The 13,840-nt window shown below is 42.9% G+C and overlaps 1 protein-coding gene across 1 annotated transcript in view; it reads right to left on the reverse strand.

Annotated features, from left to right (window-relative positions):
- Positions 1-13,840, reverse strand: part of CASKIN2 (CASK interacting protein 2) — a 279,620-nt gene that overhangs the window by 80,620 nt on the left and 185,160 nt on the right. Inside the window, exons 12-13 of the mRNA XM_069200154.1 lie at positions 4,040-4,237; positions 3,416-3,537 (exon numbers count right to left, since the gene is read on the reverse strand). Coding sequence (XP_069056255.1) covers positions 3,416-3,537; positions 4,040-4,237 — 320 coding nt within the window. The remainder of the gene's footprint in view (positions 1-3,415; positions 3,538-4,039; positions 4,238-13,840) is intronic.

The following is a 13,840-nucleotide window of genomic DNA, read 5'->3' on the forward strand; positions in this document are numbered from 1 at the left end:
AAACAAAGTGGTGCCATAGAATGGAAAGGTTGAAATTCTTTGTTGAGCTTCTGGGTTTGAATCTGTCAGATGGGGCCATGTACATCTCTGAACAGCCAGGTACTGACGGTACCAATGGACAGCCATGTCAGTAGAACCAGCAGCAGCACTAAACACTTGATTACAGACCATCATCCCCTCCTGTAATATTTCCGGGGAGTCCTCTCTGTCTTTGAGGGACCTTCTCCTGGAATTGCTGAAGCGTGCCCATTTAAGACAGCAGCTGATTTCATAGCAGTGGCTGGTGTTTCATAAGAAATTTCTGCAGACTGTGCCAATTTTCTTTCTTTCCTCCTCTGGCAACACTGTAGATGATGGTGACATGGAACGGTATTTTCTTGCTGCAACCACTGTAACTGAGTCAGGCAGACGGTCCTCAAGCAGGAAAAGAAGATTCTGTTTGGGAGGCTGTAACTCCTTATACAACCATGCTGGAACAGACTTGGATAAAGCTGGAGTTTAAAAAAAAAATCAACTGCCAATTCAAGTAGTTCCAGAAGGCAGCAAAAGATGAGCATAACATCGAGGATAAAGAGTCTAAAAAAATAACTGACGTCTTGGCTGGACCATTGGTAGTGAAATATTCAGATTTTTAGCACCACTCACAAAGGCTTTGTTGAAGGTGGAAATATCACCTAAAGGGGATACGCTTACAGGTGGTGAATCAACAAGGGCTGTAGAGTAATGACGATCTGAAGACGAAGAAGTACAGTATGAGTAGGTGTGACGAAGAGATTTTACTCTCGAGTGATGTGTAGGTCATGAACAGAACTGGAAAAGTGTTGAGAGAAATGGTGTGAAAGAGTTTGTCTAACTGAATGGTGATATGTACTCCTTGTAGAACACCTTTCTGGAGTTGTAAAGCTGGTTCTGGAAAATATCAGACTACCAGTTAGTGACACCAGGAGCTTCGTAGAACGTTGAGGTACAATTGGTGAAGACCGTTGGTGGAGGAAGCGTCCGAGGAGCAGTCACTGACGCTATGTGCTGAGCTGGCTGATGGGACACTGGTGGTACAGCAGCCACTGGTGTTACAGGAAAGAGACCTGGAGAGCCCTCATGCTCAGAAGTGAGAAGAGGCAGAAGGCCGAGGTACCGCTGGTGAGATTTCCCTGGATGGTGAATAGGTCCTGGAACAGTCAAGTCTGGAGTATGTGAAATCCTTCTCCTCAGCTTGTGGACCCATTCAGGAGAAAGGTAGAATTATCTGTTTGGTGAGGAATTCCTCAAAGTCTAGTGTATCTTTTGTAGATAGCCCTTGTCCTCTAAGTCGACCTACCCTTCCTCGATGTTGAGTCAGCTTGCAATGATAAATAAGTTGTGTCTAACCCTACCTTCGAAGACATGGACCTCAACGATGAACAAGCGTGGCTTTGATTCTTCCTACTGAATGTCTGCCTGGACTCCACGCCCTCCAGGAGGTCCATGGAGGTGCTGGATGGGGCATAGGTAGAGGGAGCACCTTATCCATGTTTCCCAAGACTTCCAGGTGCTTCCTCCTGTCTCTCAAGGTCTTCCTGAAGACCATGCAACCTTATCCTCTCTCTGTCCTTCAAACTTCTTCTGGACATCTTGCCAATAATCACACATTTCTGGAGGATGAGAAGGTGGGAGGCAAACAATCATGAGGGTCAGATTAGGGTAGTTTTCTCTGTAAAAGTGCTCTGCGATACAGAGCATGGGCGGGACAATTCAGTGCTTATGATTAATAATGACGATCCCCTGGAGAAGGTGGCAATTTCTGTGAAATACGTTCTAAAACACGAAAACCCTCTTGACAAGCTGCAAATAACTTCTATAAGTCAACTAGATACTGTAAACAATCCTTATAAAAACATTTTTAATTCTGATCACTGGTCAGACCGAAGACTCCCAGCATGTCAAACTCCATGTGAGCTATCTTTTTCTGATGAGCTGAGATCTATGAACACTACCCTCATTTGTCCCAAGACGTTCTGTTCTATGTAGAAATAACAGTATATACCTCTAACAGTAGTTTTGCAGTTAGAATCTAATATAGTCATATGCTGCGCCCTATTCTAACATTTAGCATTTGGTCTTGAAATAGCATCTTTATCATTAAACATTTATATGTGAAAGTATGCCTTGAATAACACACTATCTTCTGACCCAAAATCTGCAATGCCCCACAGCTCATAATTAATCTCCAGGTTGTATTTTTCCTGCCATTGTTACAGCTAATATGTCATAGTAATAACAGATGTTGCACTGCCGTTGTCTTCTACTCTTCAACAAAACAGGAGCGGCAGCAAACATAGCAAGTTAACCTATAATACAATCAAGCTACAAACTATTTTTGCAGGAAAGTAAATTCCTTTGGTGGCACAAATCAATCATAGATTCATGTTCTGAATGAATTGCTAAACAGCATTTCTTTACTTATGCATATGCAACTGAAGTAATGATAAACAGATGCCTTCGAACAGTCTACCACTGCTTCTTGGTTACCTATTTTATCTACATAATACTGGGGGCCTGATTCACAAAGGTAGACTTACAATTTTGTGTACGTTTATGTTTGCTTGCTAGTCACAAAGATATTTTATGAGTACCATTTTTACGACTGCAGAGTCTCCGCACATTAAAAGATAGGCCTGTCCTATTTGTGTGTGCTGAGACTTCGTGGTCGTAAAGCTGCTACTAGAAGAATGCGTCTGTGACTAGCAAACAATCGTAAACCTACACAAAAGTGACATTTCCAACAACTCTTAGCTCCGCTGCCTTTTATGTGGCAAATGAGTACTTAGTCTCAGGTCTAGTGTTTTGTGACCTATTAAAAATCCTATCTGACTGCATTTTATAATAAGTTGTGCAACTAGTATATTGGGATGTTTAGGCGCACAAGCCACCAAGAGCTGACCAGTCAGTGGCCATCAAGACCAACTCTGGATACTGCCGGGTATCCACAGACTTCCCCTACATCCTAAGAGAAAAGCAACACAGACACTGGCAGCAGCAGGTGTATTCCACTTCACCTAGACTCTCCACAATGGTGTTTACCAAGCTCCTGGCAGTAGTATATTCTAGGCTTATAAATCTACATTGGCTACAGAATAGGTGACTGATCGTTACACAATATTGCTCTTTGTTACACCCACTTCTTAGTTTCTCAAGTAAAAAAGGGTAACTCTGGGCTCCCTGCCGGCTACTCGCAGGGCAACATTTCCTGAAAAAGTATGGACTTCTGATCCGGAGCGCTTGCACCAGAAAGGAAAGAATGGGTCTGCCAGACCAGTTTTAAAAGCAGAGATCCACACATATTACACAACCAAGTATTAACCATACTCCTGCCTCCATCCCAGTCCTGGTAGCTACTGTCTTTACCACTCTTGCATGATCATCTCCTGTTGCCTACCTTGGCATTCTCGATCAGAAGGTTGGTGGTGTGCCCAGTGGTGCCTTCGGTGCTCTGCCCACTGCCTGAGCTGCGGATGCTGCCCAGGCTCCCATCACTGCCCACACTGTTACGGTCTCCAGCTGCAGAGGACAGAGGGAGACCGATTAATTCATAAACAGGCATGCCACCTGTATAAAGTTTTGTGTATGCTCTCCTCACAACGTACACAATGCTCTACCTCGCTTCCCTGAGATTAAAGGGGGTTCAGTCCCCATATTTACCAGCTCTGGGCTTCCCTGCTCAAACACACAATGGAATATAGAGGTGCCCAGCCCGAGAGGGACCTCATGTTTACGCATGTGATGCTAATGCAATGTCAATATCAAGACCATGCTTGAACAGATACTACTCGCTCACACCAAACCCAATCCCTCTCTAAAGAACATCACCACTAGTTCACTGAATTTGTCTAACCCACCTTAACCCAAAAAGGGGATAGAGAAGAATCCATTCTCCCATCAAGTATTCATCACCCGCTCTTTATAGGCTCTTTCAGAAGTCAACAGGTAGAAAGTGGTGACCTCTACACTACACTCAGTAGGTCCCCAGCTACTTCATAACTGAACCCACTGCCAACTTTACCAGTTTTCTCGGGAATGCCATTGGTCCGGGAAAGAGTGAGCTGGCAGTACGCAGGAACTCCAGTCACAGGGATGAGCTGATGAGGGTGCTCTGCCGGCTGAGGAGCGGGAGGCACAGTTCCCGAGCCGTAAGATGGAGCCTTTGTCAGATGGGGTCGCTGCTGAGCAGGCGCTGTTGCACTGCGCGATAGGGTGGAGCCTGAATTTGAAACAAAGCAAGTTGTTAGTGCTACATTCACTTACTTAGTTTTCTTGTTTTCACTTCGATCTTACACCTTACAGCGTGTTATTCAACCTCTTATACCTTGTACCCCTTCTTGAAGAAATATTCTCCACAGACCAGACATTTCAAATGCCATTTGTCATTTGGGGATATTTCTCTCTCTAACCTCAGCACATAAAATTCTGAAAGTTGCAGATCTTGCCTGTTTTGTGCCATATATGTTTGCATGTTTGGCCTTCATAAGCCCCTCAAGATCCAAGATGTCACATCCAGAATGCAGCAATTCTCCAAATACATTCTGCAGAACTAACATGGATACCCAAAACTTTGCTTCAAAAATATGACCCATTACTGCAGATGAACCATCCAGAACCGAAAATATTTCCTCAGACTGGTCCTCAAATAAGGGACAAAATTCGTAAGATGTTCCCTCCAGAAAAGAGCCCAATGTATCAGATTTGACTTCCAAATTTGTAAACTACCTATGGATGTGACTGTATAGAGAACCGGCACGCACAAAGCCAAATGTCCAAATTACACATCCATAAGGAACAAAAACCATTGTCAAATCCACTCCTTTTCAAAGAACCAGTCTTTCAGTCCATGATTTTTTAAATGTCTTTTATTGTCAGAAATCTTGTGCACAGTCATAGATCACACATCACATTTGTAGCTTGCACCATATGGTTGTGTAATTTGGATATTTGACTTTGTGAGTGCTGGATCCCTTTTCAGTCACATTTAGTGGAAAGCGGGTTCCAGTTGGCAGGGTGAACTGGCTGACCTCCCGGATCCATATGCGCCAGATATTCTGGAAGGTGGTGGTGATTGTAACAGGAGCGGCTGTGACAAGGCCTTGACCAGTTTTTGTAAATTGTTTATTGTACCTACAGATGCGTTCTTCAAATAGGACACAATGAAGATGTGGTCTCTGTAACCGGACACAATATATAGCAGGAGGACTAATCAGTGCTAAGTAGAGGTAATGTTTTTTATTGAGTGTGTGTCTGCATGGACAGTTTGCATTTGAAAACAAACAGGGTGTTGACATTGGGCGGTACCACCAGTCCACCAAGGGCAGTAGAGGCCTTTGTCTCGGTCCACCATACTCAGCAATCACCATTTGTAAATAGGGATAATTCTGGTGGAACTTCTTCCACCAAAGCAGTGGGAGCATTTTTGTCAAAACTATAAAGCTGGAAAGTAGCGGGGAATCATGTCTTGGAGACCAGCTGCCATTTTTTTCTTGTCCAGAAACAAAATAAAGCGAGGGTGTGTTCATGGGTAAAAAAATAATGGTTCTGAAGCTCTCCGAGTTCTCTCATTGTTTGTTGGGTTATTGCTCATCTGTTCGGCCCTTGACCACCCATGCCTTGCATGGTGGTTCTGGCCAGGGAATGAGTGTTGGAAGCCCCTCTTTAAACCACCAGGTCACAGCTCTTAGGTAGCGGATGCAGCAGACTCTGCTATCTGGAATACAGCTGTTTTTCCACATCTACAACAAAGGATTAGATCAGCAGAAGCCTGTCGATCTATAGCTGGGCTCCCACCCTCTAAAGGACCCCATCAACAGACCGCAATAGCACACTAAATGCCTCTAGTGCCAACATATTTATCCTATATTAATAACCTCCAGGACAAATTTTGGCAAGTGTGTGAATCCACTACCAAACATTCACCTGTAGATATATTAGGGCTAGAACTAGAACAGCAAATTAACAGTCCTATAATAAATGAGAGGCAATTTTGGTTAGGTTTAAGAACCGATCAGGAAATGTTTATGTAACACCTATAGCTAGTGGTACTAAGGGTTAAGTATTTTTGCAGTCCAAAGCGGCCAAATTCGGAATCTGCAACTGCAAAAATGCTTTTTTTTTTATGTACTAATGCCCTTTTAGGAGTTAGTAAACTTTTATGGACGCCTAAAATGGGATTATGACCCCTTACCGATTCAGTATTCGGAAAGGGCATGTTGTAGGTGTCCTTTTTAAATACTAAACTGGCATGATACCTATCCACGTTTTGCCATTAAAATCCTGTCACAAAACAGTGAAAATGACACTCCTGAGTTAACTGTGATGGTAAAACATTTGCAAAGGTGAAGGGAAGCCTTTACAGTTTGTGAATTAAAAAACAAAAACAGAAAACTTTGTTGTTAAATAGGGAGTAGCCTAGGGTACCACTACTGACTTTTTAACACTGCCTTGAAAAAACATTCAGGATGCATTAAAAAAAAAAGTTTACTTTATTAAAAAGCCAGAGTAGGCCACCGGTGTGACTGCCTCCAGTTGTAATGAGTCACAATGTGCAAACTAGTTTATTAATATTCATTAATTTGGTCGGATTACAACCCACTCATATTACGAATTGATGTATTAGTACATAGATAACTTCATAAAATGATTTACGAGTCGCAAAAATACTGTTCACAATTTGAGACCAGTGCTTTGCTACCAGTTTTCTTTTCACATTTCGTCACTCTGTTTTCACACGGGACTCAAAAATGCAGCCTCTTGCCCCTACTCCAGGCAATAAGTTAAAGAAAACTATGTAGTTGTGAGACTGTTTTTACAACCAAGTATATTTTATATAACATCCCTACCTTTCCCTATCCTGAAAATTCATTAAGGTCTCCTGGCACTTTTGATAATTAGGTTTAGTGGTATACGTATTTTAGAAGTACAGCTTGGATAACTAAAATCTAATTTGAGGAAGAGCCAAGTTTTGATGGCGTTTCTAAATGCAGATCTGACTGATAAGGCGATTGTAGACGAGCTATGTCTAGACAACTGGTACTCACAGTACTGCTAGTGGGCTGCCAGCGGCCTGGCAGACCTTTCCTTGCGCCCACTCATCTTCTGGGACCCCTGGTAAACCGAGAAAGTAAGCTGCTCCAGTTCTGTTATTGGCTAAACGTGGTAGCCTAGCAACTTTGGTATAGGGTTCTGGGCTTTGTTTCTATAGCTAACTTAGCGTGTTTATGAGCAGGGCTGTCCTGCTCACAGACCAAGCAGAAATCACTCTAGAAACAAAGGGGCAGATGTAGGAAACTCCGGCATTGCGACTCGCAATGCCGGATGCAGAACGCTGCCTCAGACACCTTCTGCGACTCGCTATGGGGTCGCAAAGACCCACCTCATCAATATTCATGAGGTGGGTCGCATTTTGCGACCCCATAGCGAGTCCCTGCACTCACAGGGATGGTGGCCTGCTGAAGTCAGCAGACCTCCATGTCTGTGACTGCTTTTTAAATGAACCAGTTATTTTTTTTCATTTTGCAGCCCGTTTTCCTTAAAGGAAAACGAGCTGCAAAATGAAAAAAATTACGAAGCCATTTGGTTTCGTTTTTTTCAGAGTAGGCAGTGGTCCACAGGACCACTGCCTGCTCTGAAAAAATATTTTTGTTGACATTCACAAAGGGGAAGGGGTCCCATGGGGACCCCTTAACCTTTCGCGAATGAGTTACCACCAGTGTGACACTGGTGGTAACTGCGAGTTGCTTTGCGACCGCATTCACGGTCACAAAGCAAGTCAGAATTGCGATGAAAGTCGCAAATAGGAAGGGAACACTCCTTCCTATTTGCGAGTCACATTCCCAAATTGCGAGTCGGTACCGACTCGCAATTTGGGAATGAGCATCGCGTTAGGCTGTTTGCATGGCGCAAACTGCGATTTTTGCAGTTTGCACCATGCAAACAGCTTTGTACATCTGGCCCAAAGTCTAGAATCAGAAAGACAAAAAATTATGTTACAATGGCACGTTTTCTGTGCTCTTCTGCTTATGAGCTTCGTTTCTACAGCCATTTTGCCTTATGCTTTCAGCAAGGCAGCCCTGCTCATTTGTGTAATATGGATGAAAGGACTGTGAAGGTGCTTAAAATTATGGGAAATGTTGTGAGTACAGCGGGGCAGGGTTAGTGAATTTGGGGAGGAGTGGTAGACAGGTAGTTAAAAAGAACAAAATATTCTGTAACTATTTTGATGGTTTTATAACTTAGAGATACCTGAATATAACATGTACAGGGATGTGGAATTCCCCCGGGACATCTTGTTTGGGGTCAAGGGCTACAAGTTTTTATGTTTACTTTGTCCTTGGGACAAGTAGGCCCAACCCCCTGCAGCACAAACCCTTTGGCTGCCTGATTACAGAGAGTGGAACTCTCTGCAGTTGAGTTAATGTGTTTCCAAAAGTTAATGCTGTTCTAACTTGTATTTATGGTTCATTATTTGAAAGTCTTCATTATTAGGGTGAGTGCTGTAAATAAATGTTTTAAGGTCACACTTCACTACTGACGTTGGTTCCAGTACAAAAAAAAAAAAACGTGTATACACATGTTTGAAAAGTTTAGGCTATGAGGCTAAGTTTAATGCTCCCAGAATGCTCTCTGATTATATGCAAATGAAGTGTCATTTAGTAAAATGTGTTGATGCATGCTAGTATTTCCCAAAAATATTTCTAATGGAAAATCAGTGTAACCATTTTCAACACGATTATGGGAAGCATGAAAATAAACAAACACTGACAAAGGCAACTGATCTGACATATTTTTATAAGTCTTTTAGTTTCATCAATACGTGTCTTGTTTTGACATGGCTTTTGTAACACTTTATTGTTGTGGGAGCTACCAGGCCCTCAACATTGTAACAAACACTGGCAAACCCCCCCAAAAAAGTTTTTGAACTCTCTAAAAGCACACCAGTGGCATAACAAAGGCCCCGCAGCCGCCCTCCAGGGGGCCCCTTCAGCACAGCACCAGCCCTGAGTGAGTCTGGAGAGGGGGCTCCTCCATGTTCTTTACAAAGGGGCACCCTCCAGTTTCGTTACGTCACTGATTGCCACTGTAGCTCCTGACACTGAACAAAACTACTTTGTGTGCCAATATGCTCCTTGTGGAAGAGCAGAATGCGATCGCTCACAGTAAAGCCGGCCGAAAGAGAGAGAAATAGAAGTTTAATAAAAACAAAATGTCTTTGTTAACACCAGACCTAATTAGGGACCAAGACCCACATGTAGGTAGCTTTTTGCATGTCGCAAACAGCGACTTTCGCTGTTTGCGACATGCAAAAAGCACACTGCGATGCACAAACCCAGTTTTGCGATTCAGTAACCTGGTTACCGAATCGCAAAACGGGTTTGCGACTCGCAATTAGTAAGGGGTGTTCCCTTCCTAATTCCGACTCGCAGTGCAATGTAGGATTGTTTTGTGACCACGAACGCGGGCGCAAACCAATCGCAGTTTGCACCCATTTCAAATGGGTGCTAACACTTTCGCAAAAGGGAAGGGATCCCCATGGGACCCCTTCCCCATTGTGAATGTCACTGTAAACATTTTTTCAGAGCAGGCAGTGGTCCTGTGGACCACTGCCTGCTCTGAAAAAATGAAACGAAAACGTTTCATTTTTCATTTTTGTTATGCATCTCATTTTCCTTTAAGGAAAACGGGCTGCATTACAAAAAAAATAACTGCTTTATTGAAAAGCAGTCACAGACATGGTGGTCTGCTGTCTCCAGCAGGCCACCATCCCTGTGAGGGCCGCCATTCGCGAGGGGGTCGCAAATTGCGACCCACCTCATGATTATTCATGAGGTGGGCATTTGCGAAGCCCTTGCGAATCACAGATGGTGTCAGGGACACCATCCTACATTCGGATTTGCGACTCGCAATTTGTAGGTCGCAAATCTGAACCTACCTACATGTGGCCCCAAATTCTTAAAGAAAGTCACAAAAGTGCACCCATGGTATATGTTGTACCCTATAAAATATTTGTGAACTGTATTTTAGCATGGGTAAATACGATGTGTAGATTTGCTCATGTAAAAATCTATTGAGCATTTGCAAGTTCATTTTCCCTCCAGCCACTTTCTTCCCAACCCTGGAACAAGTTCTAATTCTGCCATTGTCAGGAGTAAATGTCCAACCTTTCTTATTATGGGAAAATATTAGAGAGAAGCTGGTAAAAATCTTTAAAACATGCAGGTTAGTAGGTTTGCAGACTCAAAGGCATTCCAGCCCTAGAACTATTGCTTACTGCTTCCTCCAGCCCCAGTATGCAGATCTGCAGAAAGGTGGCAAAATAAGGAAATTGTTACAGTAGGGATTGAAACTGCAAGTATTTAAGCCCTACTATGGTAGTAGCCCTGACATAATCAGAGAGGCTATTATCAGAGCACTTACATAATGAGATTGCTGCCATAATTTGTCGCCACACTACATGGCACCAAAGGGACAAGTAGATCTTTTTACAGGACAAGTAGATTTGAGAAGCAACCTGTCCACTGCACAAGTAGATATTTTAATAAATTCCACACCCCTGCATGTAATGCAAAAACCTCAAATGGAAAATTAGTGAAAATGAAACTCATTTATGCAAATGCATGGTTTTGGTAGGAAAGCTCAATTAGCTAATATAATCACCAGAGAATTCACTTTTCTATGTGTTTAACTAGAGGGTCACTGAATTGCATCCTGGTTGGTGCACTGGGAAAAATCTTCCTTCCTATGACAGCGTTAGCACACAGATTATGCATGTAATTTGTTTTAAAATGTATTACATAACGTTTAGGCTTCGGCTAATACAGTTTAAAATACTCCACAAGGTATATTATGATCCAGCCAGACTTCTAAAGATGTGGCGAGTGATTTCCCTGGACTGTGAGATGTTCCTGAATCAGGGGTGATTTTCTGCACATCCGTTGGGGATGTCCAGTCATACAAGTCTATTGGGCCAAAGTGCTACGGGAGCCCCGGGTTATCCTGTGGGTAGATGTCCCATGAACCAAAATATTTGCTTCTTGGGGTGCTGACTGTGGTGGCTGTCCCGAAGCCTAAACTTCTCTTATGTAACATGGGTTTGGTTGTGCTGAAAAGGGACGTTGCCAAATACTGGGGAGGGCTAGAAGTTCCAACACTATGCAAATGGATGCCTGGAATGGACATGAGCAGGGTTGTGGAAAAAGTTACGTACAAAAGCAGATGTGTCCACACAATGTTTTTTAAAGTCTGGGCGCATTGGATAAACCACTATAACCTGGGGCCTGAGAAGGCGAGACTGAACTCCAGGGGCAACTAGCTCAAAGTGATGTACAAGCTGTAATTATGCACGCTGTGTGTCTAATTATTGGTATTTTCCTCGCTTTCACACAGTATAACTTAGCCTACACAATGTAAAAAATGTACAGGCTACGAACACTATAAGATAAGATGCTGCAAAGTGTGCAACTTTTTCTAGTAATCTTGCGACAAGGTACATTGCTCTTTTCTGTCCCGATCACCTCCCACCATACCCAGCCTCTTTGGAGATGCCACGGCATGGATTCAGTCTCTGGGCACACCACAGGCTGCACCTTTTTTGTCCCCGAGAAACTTTTAGGGTACCTGAGGTCTAGGCAGTGTGAGTTTTGGTACATAGACATTTCCAGAGTCAAGACATTACCCAGGCATGAAGCTTGTGTGGATGTGTTGTGCTGTGATGGAATTTATCAATAAAGATGACCTAAGTTAACAATAGGCCCGGGGCCTACCAGCTGGTAGGCTACCAACTAGTAGCCTGTAGAAGATTGCTATTACTGGAGTTCTACGGCTTTTCAAGGAAAGGTCCAAGAGATGCCTTACAGAGGTGTTCCAAATGTGCTGAAGCTTGTTAACTTGAACAGGTAGTTTAATGGAAAATCCACCTGTAACATTAAATCTGACGTTATCAAAGCAACTTTGGGGTAAGTACAAGCAGACCCTTGAAACCAATCATAAAGTTAAGCAGCAGATTAGGTCATCATATCGAATTAAGGGCTAATGATAAAAGTAATTTTCAAGAAAATTTAGTTTCAGTTGGAGCTTGTGAGGTGGCAATAATGAAAAGCCACATCTTCGGGAACAGAGTGAGGAAAGTTAGAAAATCACTAATCTCGTGCGATGCAGGAAAGAGATGCTTTTATTTTGTTGTTATTCTGAATAAGTGGGAAGCGATTTGAACGGCTGACAAACTGGACTTGACAAAATATTGTACTGTTCCCAGTTCGGAGTTGGATACAGAATAGATGGAGAATATACCCGCTATAGATAATAAGAGATATTTATATCACGTCTCTATATATCACGTGCACGAAATAAAAATACATAAACAAGATGAAGCATTGAACAGCCGCAGTGAAAGGTCTGGTCACTGCTGTAGACTGTTATTTCCAGGATTCATGAACAATCTGGAACACAGTTAATGAGGAATGGCTTTTATAACGTGGTTCATGTACGGTTTTCTCCGTTTGATGCACACAGAGAGTAGTTTTTAAGTTGTCTTGCATAGACAGCTTTGTCTGTAGATCTGTAATGGCGCCTGCATTTGCTTTCTAGGAATGATGGAGTGACCTCTGCCCGCATGATGCGATAAGGCCCTGGACATATCCAGCTACATCAGGGATGCTTTCACGATCGCTTCATCAACCGGAATAAATGCAGCTGGGTGGAGGACTGACTTCTCTCGCGACATCAACAGTACTAAACATACTGAGGAATAGCAGCTGCCGGGGAATAAACAGACCGACTATCAGGCACAGAAGAGGGACTGATGGATGTCAGTCAGTAACTCATCACTGTGCTGCTGGACTCATCCGTAGCTTATGACACAGCAAGATTCAACACTGTAATCTAGATTGCAAGTGGGGGCACGATTCAAGAGTGGTTTACATCATTCCTGACTGACGGGCTAAAGGGCACATCACAAATACTGTGGTTGGTTTGTGTGGCATATCACAGGCGTCAAGGCCCTCTCGAAGGCTGGTGAAATTAAATATGGCCCTGCTGCAAAGCCAAGCCTCAACGGTCCAGTTCACAGATTTTTAGGTTGAGTCTAAGCAGCTCGCTGTCTCACAACATGCTGTAATCTACTTCTGTGGGCTTTCACTATGTCCATCACATGCCCATCACTTTCATTCAATCCTTGGCCTGCCTTTCAAAATTCATTTGGTTTGTTAGGTAAATGCTTTAGGTTTGTCCCGCCTTGAGGCTGTTTCATTACCGCTTTGGAGATGGACCCTGTTACATGAAATATTGCACGACTGGCCATACACCTTAGTATCGGCGCATTACTTTTTTCTTTTGTCTCTGTTTCGCACTCATGGCGTTATGTTGTTACACTGCAATCCTCTCTGCCCTTCTCTTTTCATGTGGCTATGCCTTTTAGGGGCTGACTATAAGCTTACATGACCATGTTTCTTACAAATGCCATATTTATTGTGATGCCCTCTAGGGGATGTTCTGGCCATTACAGTCTAATGCCAAGCGTATGAGGGAATGCACAAACAGTTTATTTCTGATAAGGTTTTAATGTGCTGCATGGCTAAATGCTTATAAGATCCCAAAGGCGAAACCTACTGGCTATGCCAATGCTTGTTATAACTTTGTCAACAATAGTCAAGTTAATTTCCAACTAAAGGAAGCAATGGAGATAAACTCTAATCACTGCAGGTTTTGATTCAATTAAAAAGTAGATGGATGATGACTGGTGAATTCTAAATGAACCTAAAAAATAGGTTACGCTGCCAAGTTCAAAATGATATTTTAAAAAAATCTGAGGAGAAATGTAATT

This window comes from Pleurodeles waltl, chromosome 7 (genome assembly GCF_031143425.1).
Source record: "Pleurodeles waltl isolate 20211129_DDA chromosome 7, aPleWal1.hap1.20221129, whole genome shotgun sequence".
Lineage (NCBI taxonomy): Eukaryota > Metazoa > Chordata > Amphibia > Caudata > Salamandridae > Pleurodeles > Pleurodeles waltl.